At 59.9% G+C, this 6801-nt stretch overlaps 1 protein-coding gene across 7 annotated transcripts; it reads right to left on the bottom strand.

The window, feature by feature from the left end:
- Positions 1–1772: 1772 nt before the first annotated feature.
- Positions 1773–6785, bottom strand: GATD1 (glutamine amidotransferase like class 1 domain containing 1). Of its 7 annotated transcripts, none has more exons than XM_023183485.2 (7): positions 6097–6780; positions 5020–5125; positions 4531–4638; positions 3419–3513; positions 2514–2607; positions 2171–2282; positions 1773–2086 (listed from the first exon to the last, which is right to left on the bottom strand). In XM_023183485.2, the coding sequence occupies exons 1-7, from the start codon at positions 6136–6138 to the stop codon at positions 2080–2082; spliced, it is 564 nt and encodes a 187-aa protein (XP_023039253.1). In that variant the 5' UTR covers positions 6139–6780; the 3' UTR covers positions 1773–2079. The 7 variants fall into 7 exon arrangements, 2 of the variants coding, with proteins under 2 accessions (XP_023039253.1, XP_023039254.1); XR_002724724.2 differs by lacking the exon at positions 1773–2086 and adding an exon at positions 2701–2869 and having other exon boundaries at positions 6097–6785; XM_023183486.2 differs by lacking the exon at positions 4531–4638 and having other exon boundaries at positions 6097–6785.
- Positions 6786–6801: the final 16 nt, after the last annotated feature.

The following is a 6801-nucleotide window of genomic DNA, read 5'->3' as shown; positions in this document are numbered from 1 at the left end:
TCTCATCTCCATTAAAAATACAAAAATTAGCTGGGCGTGGTGGTGGGCACCTGTAGTCCCAGCTACTCGGGAGGCTGAGGCAGGAGAATCACTTGTACCCAGGAGGCGGAGGTTGCAGTGAGCCAAGACACTGCATTCCAGCCTGGCGACAGAGGGAAACTTCATCCAAAAACTAAAATAAAATAAAAATTAAAAAGTACTTGTTAGCTGGGCATAGTGGCTCAAGCCTGTAATCCCAGCACTTTGGGAGGTCGAGGCAGGTGGATCACCTGAGGTCAGGAGTTCAAGACCAGCCCGGCCAACATGATGAAACCCCGTCTCTGCTAAAAATACAAAAACTAGGCCAGGCACGGTGGCTCCTACCTGTAATCCTAACACTTTGGGAAGCCGAGGCAGGAGGATCACTTGAGGTCTGGAGTTTGAGACCAGCCTGGCCAACATGGTGAAACACAGTCTCTACTAAAAATACAAAAATTAGCCGGACGTGGTGGTGCCTGCCTGTAATCCCAGCTACTCCGGAGGCTGAGGCTGGAGAATCGCTGGAACCCGGGAGGCGGAGAATCGCTGGAACCTCCGGAGGCGGAGAATCGCTGGAACCGGGGAGGCAGAGAGAAACTCTGTCTCAAAAAGTAAAGAAATAAAATAAGATACAAAGTACTAGCCCAGAGAAGTCCATCACCACATGCTGGTGAGAGCGGACCCGGGACAGAGCGAGGCCCTGCAGTCAGTGCTAAGTGGGCATCCTGACTAATCTGGGAGGCACTGGAGGGACGCAGCCTTCAGGGCGGGGATGTGGCTGCAGTGCTTCCTTCTTCCACTTTTTTCTGAATTCTCCTTATTTTATTAATTTTTGAGACGGAGTTTCACTTGTTGCCCAGGTTGGAGGGCAATGGCACAATCCTGGCTCACTGCAACCTCCGCCTCCCAGGTTCAAGCAATTCTCATGCCTCAGCCTCCCAAGTAGCTGGGATTACAGGCGCCTGACACCACGCCCAGCTAACTTTTGTATTTTAGTTTCACCATGTTGGCCAGGCTGGTCTCAAACTCCTGCCCTCAGATGATCCGCCCACCTTGGCCTCCCAAAGTGCTGGGATTACAGGCGTGAGCCACCGCGCCCGGCCAACTGAATGGTTTTATGATCACAAGAGGCCTCCTGGCAGGTCACTGGCACCAGGAGCCACCCTGGTGCTTGGGAATGGCTGTGGCTGAGACGGGCAGGTGGGCAGGAGGAAGGCCTTCGATGGTCAAACTGGGGAACTGTGAGGAAGAAGAGGCCCTACGCTAGGGCTAGCAGGCAGCCCGCTGGAGGGCCAGGGCCCAGGCCAGGTGCCCAGCAGGCCAGACCACTGTCTGCTCTTGACAGCCGCTGTACTCGAGGCCACTCTGCAAGGCCGTGGGGAACAGCACTTTCCTCTCATTGAGAATCTCATGGTCTCATATTCACAACTAAACATGCCTCTTGATAGACAGGACAGGGTGCATCGCTGAGGTGCTTACACTTTGAAATCACATGCCAGGAAGACTTCAACAGCAAAGTACTGCCAGTGCCGGTCAGCCTCGAGGCGGGAGGCTGCTGCTCCCAAAAAATTCCATTCACCTTTGGCCAAAGTTCTGAGCCAGCTCCCGCAGACTGGGTCCTCCCCTCAAGGCCCCCACCAATGGTGAAAGGGGTGGTGGGTGGCAGACAGGCCACGACAGGGCAAGCCCCACAGAGGACCCCCGAGCTGACTCTCGTCTAGTCAACAGTGACCGCACTTGGCAACCAGTCCTCCCTGGAAAACCCGGCTTGGAGTTCTCGAGGACCACCTGGCAGCTAGCACGCCTCCCCGGGCACCTGGGGTCTCTTCTCTGCCTCCTACCAGAGAACATGCAGGGGGATGGGGGCTTAGACCCTCCAGGAGAGCCGACACCCCCTTGAGCTGATTCCAGGAGGCCTCCAACGATCCCATCAGGGCCAGACTGGGCTGCCATCCACGGCCCTTGTCAGGAGGGAAGAGGCGGGGTCCCTGAAGCCTGAGACGGGGCTGTCTGCCTCTGGAGACACCTGGGCTGTCTCGGGGGTGCATCTACCCAGCAGGTTCATTTCCTGCAGGACAGACATGTGGTCAGGGCTTGGGCAAAGCACCGGGTGCAGCTCTGCTGATATGGCAGGAATGTGCCCAGCCCTCACCAGCTGCCACAGAGGAAGAGCAGGTTCTGCACGGCCGGGACAGTGGAGCTGGCATTCTGGCCCGTGACCAGGTGGCGGTCCAGCACAACGTGCACGGCGTCAGGCTCACTTGCTGGGGAGGACCAAAGGCACCAGCCTCAGGCAACGTCCGTCCACCCACCCACTGAGAGCCCCGAGCTCCAGGCAAGCGCCCAGGGTCAGCAGTCGGTCAGCCTGTCTGGGTCTGAGTCAGTGCCATGGGGGTCTGAAGGACTCAGGGCCCAGGAGGCTTCTCCCCCAGGCTGCCGCAGACAAGCCCCCCACCCCATCTTCTGTAAGTGCAGGGGGCACCCTCAGGGCTCACCACTGAAGCAGGCGCCCGAATCCTTCACAAAGTCTTCCACCACGAGCGGCAGGCGGGCGAAGCCGGGGGCCCTGACGAGCTCACACACAGAGGGCTGCGAGAGGGGAGTGGGGGCTCCTGAGCCAGGCCCAGGCCCTGAGGCCCACCCCGGGGGTCAGGAAGGTCAAATCAGGGCCGGGAGCCTCACCCAACCAAGTGGGACTGGGGGTGTCACTGCTCATAACAGGGACAGCTGCTAGGGCTGGAGGCCGGAGAGATGACGAAGTCCAGCCACCTTCCCACGGGGAGTCCCTGAGAGCGACAAGGCCACTACAGGAGGAGGGGCCAGCTCCCCCGGCACCAGAGCACACAGGTGACTAGAATGAGAAGGGTTTAGTGGGGTGAGCCCCTTGGGGCAGGGCACCCTCTGGGTAGGAGTGAATGTAACCACTCACTGGAGGGATCACGCCCACTTGTAACCGAGACTGGGTTAGTGTCACCCCTCGGGGGCAGCACTGAGTACCCACTGAGGAGGGGTCCCCTCAGCAGGGAAAGTGACATCTGAGCTGGGGGCCAGTTTAACGTCCAGTGAAACCAGCCTCAGCACAGCAGCCACCACTCCCTACCTCAGGGCCTGTGCATCAGCTGCTCCCACAGCCGTCCCCGGTGTCCACTGGGCCCACTTCACAGTCTCTGGTCCTCAGATCGACACAGGCTGTGTCTCCGAGGACAGCCTGGCTGGACTCGCAGCCCCTCCGACTGCACACACAGGTCTGATGCCCCTCCCTCCCCACGTCCCCTGGTGAGTGGGCCCAGGCTTCCAGGAGACTAGGGGCCAGAAGTTCTGGAGTCTCCGTCCTCATCTCTGGCTGTTGTGGGGGAGGACAGAGCAGGGAGCACAGGGTGCCTGTCCTCCAGGCACTCACCCCTGTCAGGCTGTAGCCGTGGAACGCCCAGGATCTGTCCTCGTTGGTAGCACAGCACAAGGCGGCGACACCATGGCCAACGGCGCAGATGGGCTCTGAAAGCGGCACGGGGCGTTGAGGCCCTGGACCCCGCCACCTGCACCCTAAAGCCCCTCCCAGACGCCCCTGCTTGTGGCTCCCCCAGGCCTATGCCACCTGCCTGGCCCCCTCCTCCCAGGTTTCCCTGGAAACCGGGCTCAGCACCTGAGGTGTCCTGGCTCAGCCTGCATAGCTGGCATCAGGAATCTGCTCAGGGGAGCTGGTGCTTCAGGACTAGGCTCTGGTTTAGAGCCCAGATCTCAGGTTTTGGCAGCTGAGACACACGGAGAGGAGGTCCTGAGGTTCCAGGTCTGTTTACCAAACCCCAGGACACTGCCCGGCAACCACACTGCATAGCTGGCCAGGCCGCCCATCACACTGGCAGGTGCTGTGGGCCAGGCCCCTCCCCGGCTAGACAGGACGCCCCTGTGCGAGTGGGAGGTGAGTCTGAGGGACTGCCTGTGCCTTGCGGTGGGGCCACCTTGGCTCCATCCGAAAGGCTGCGTGCGTTCCCATGGCTGAGGTGGCCACAAACAACTGCTGCCTGTCCAGGCCACGCTGCGGACGGCGGCCCAGGTCCCACCCACAAAGGGTGCTGCGTAGAGCACTGGCTTGTCCACCCTGGCCAGTGGACACACTCATCACAGCTCAACCCTGAGCCGGGGCAGCTACCAGGTCTCCTCAAACAGCCTTCCTCCCTCCACCCCTGCCAGCCTCGAGCCCCAAGCCCAGCCCTGGATGCCAGGCTCTCCCAGAAGGAACCAGGCCGGTGTCCTGCCTTGCTCAGGAGGGCATGGCCACCCACCCTCGGGAGACTGCCCAGAGGCCTGCAAGATGGTCACCAGAAGAGGACAAAGTATGTGTCGGGAGAGGTGGTGGTCACTGCCTCCTGCCCACAACCACTGCAGTGGCCACTGACCAGAGACCCAGAAATGCCTACCTGGGGTCTTCCCACCTCTCCTCTGCTGGTGGGAGACCCATTTCTTGTAGGGCTGCACATCCAACCCCTCCCCTGGGCCCCAGGGGTCACCTACTGCTCTCAGAGTGGAAGTGCTGCAGGATACGGGCCAGGGAGCCACTGCTGGCCAGGTCGGTCAGGGCCCCAGGACAGCTGGGGATCAGGAGGGCATGGTACCGGGCACCTGCGGGGAGACCACAGACCAGGTAGCAGCCACATGTCAATCAAAGTGAGACCACCTGCAGGACCAGGCCCAAGTGCGTGGCCAGGACAGACCCTCCACAGGGACCAGCTGGCCTGGTGATGGCATCTGTCCCTTTTCCTCCATGGGCTACAGCTCCCAAGGGCCCCCCTGACTTTCCCATCTCTACACACTCATCACCTCTCCTCCTCAGAGGAGCTCAGAAACTCTGGGGCCCAGGATGTGGGGCTGGAGGCTGCCCCAGATGGTCAGAGGGCTTCAGGGGCAGAATTAGGGAGCTCACTAAGACCCCAAACCTATCTGGAACCCTTGACCCTCCAAGGTCCCAGGCACCCCACCCCACGGAGTGCGTCCCAGGCCTACCATCAATGGACTCCAGCTTGGCGGGGCTGGCATAGGCCTTGAGGCGGAAGTCTTGCACCCAGCGTGCATTGCTCTCAGTCACATCCACAAATTCCATGGCTTTCCCCTGGAGGAGCAGAGCCCAGGGGCCAAGGGTCAGCACCAGGAACATCCCTGTCGGCTCAGAGGGAGCCTGAAAATGCTGACGAGGAACCCAACAGCATCCCCTTGAGGTACAAAGGCACCCGACCACCCAGCCTCCTCCACTGGGTCTCCCAGGTTGGGGTGGCCTATCCCAGCAGCAGCCTCAGTGGTTTATTTCCTATCCAACCCACCAACCAAAAATGTGTATACATCATAAATAAAAACCTGCAGTGACGAACACATAATGAATGCATCCTTACTGTGACTTATCTACATCTGATATCCCTGGGTCACCCACGATCAGAGGGTGGAGAACTGCTCCCAGTGGAAACTTGTGTGCCCCTTACAGCAGGGCTGCGCCTTGGTCTCCGGCTCACACACGTGCAGCACAGACCCGCAGTGAAAAGGTCTCCCTTGGGCCGGGCGTGGTGGCTCACACCTGTGATCCCAGCACTTTGGGAGGCCGAGGCAGGCAGATCACCTGAGGCTGGGAGTTCAAGACCATCCTGGCCAACACAGTGAAACCCCATCTCTACTAAAAATGCAAAATTTGCCGGGCGTGGTGGCATGTGCCTGTAATCCCAGCTACTCGGGAGGCTGAGGCAGGAGGACTGCTTGAACCCAGGAGGCGGAGGTTGCAGTGAGCTGAGATCACTCCAATGTACTCCAGCCTGGGCGACAAGAGCGAAACTCTGTCTCAAAAAAAAAAAAAAAAAAAGGAAAGAAAAAAAAGAAAAAAAAAGGTCCCCCTCATCACAGGTGGGGTCAGAGCCCAGGAAATGGGGACTGGGACAGGAAGACACAACCAGGGTTTGGTTACAGACCCTTCACCCCTCTACCAACTACAGGGGCTCCCCACTCCTCCCAGGCAGCAGAGGCACTCTCCTGACCTTGCCCCCAGAGAGGGGGAGACAGACCCCAAGTGTCCAGTGGGGAAGGAGAGGCTAGACTTACCCCAGGGGTGGCCACCTGCAGGTTGAAGGCGGTGCTGGCCATTGTGAAACAGTGGAGGAAGGACTGGGCCGACACACCTGCAGAGGGTCCCAGTGAGTGTGGGCTCCACAGGACTAGCCTGCCCCGCCTCAGGGGGCTACCCAGACCCCAGAACACCCTGAGGAGCAGCCCTCTCCCCTACACCCAGGGCCCACTACTTGAAGCCCTGGGGCAGGGCCAGCCACCCATTCACGTCCAGGAGGAGGAAGCTGGGAAAGCTGAGGCAGAGGGGCACAGCCACGTATGCCAGACCTGTAGCCCATCCCGAGGCCTGCATCCCCCCGGCAGGCTCTTTCCCCAGCCTGGCACTGTCACCTCCAGCCCCAGCCAGAAGCCGGGTCAGGATGCAGCCCACCTCAACTGTCCATGCCACTCCCACACCCCAGCCTCATCCTGGTGCTACCAGAGCCATGAGAGGCCTTTCTGGAAGGCAAACCTGGGTGTGAGGGTCACAGAGTTCAGCTCATCCTCTCACTGAACCACCAGGCACTGAGGCCCTCAGGCACCACGGAGAATGCAGAACTGTCCTGGCCCCTCCTCACCCACTCCAGGGAAAGTGCTCAGGGACGCTTTCCTCACAAGGGTTCTGGGACTCTGTCCCTCCCCTCCAGCTTTGCCCAGCCTCCTTCTGCCCCTCAAAGAACTTTTATTTTTATTTATTTATTT

The sequence above is a fragment of the Piliocolobus tephrosceles genome, unplaced genomic scaffold (assembly GCF_002776525.5).
Source record: "Piliocolobus tephrosceles isolate RC106 unplaced genomic scaffold, ASM277652v3 unscaffolded_23324, whole genome shotgun sequence".
NCBI lineage: Eukaryota > Metazoa > Chordata > Mammalia > Primates > Cercopithecidae > Piliocolobus > Piliocolobus tephrosceles.
The sequence above is the reverse complement of the archived record's forward strand: the minus strand, read 5'-3'. Positions and strand labels throughout refer to the sequence as shown.

Bases quoted from the DNA above. Each gene is read 5' to 3' on its own strand.
- GATD1 (XM_023183485.2), bottom strand. From the start codon at position 6,138: ATGGCCAGCACCGCCTTCAACCTGCAGGTGGCCACCCCTGGG. The intron at 3,514-4,530 runs GTAGGTGACCCC...TGCCGCTTTCAG, and splicing joins GCACTTCCACTCTGAGAGCA to AGCCCATCTGCGCCGTTGGC. The intron at 2,608-3,418 runs GTGAGTGCCTGG...CCCCTCTCGCAG, and splicing joins ACGGCTACAGCCTGACAGGG to CCCTCTGTGTGTGAGCTCGT.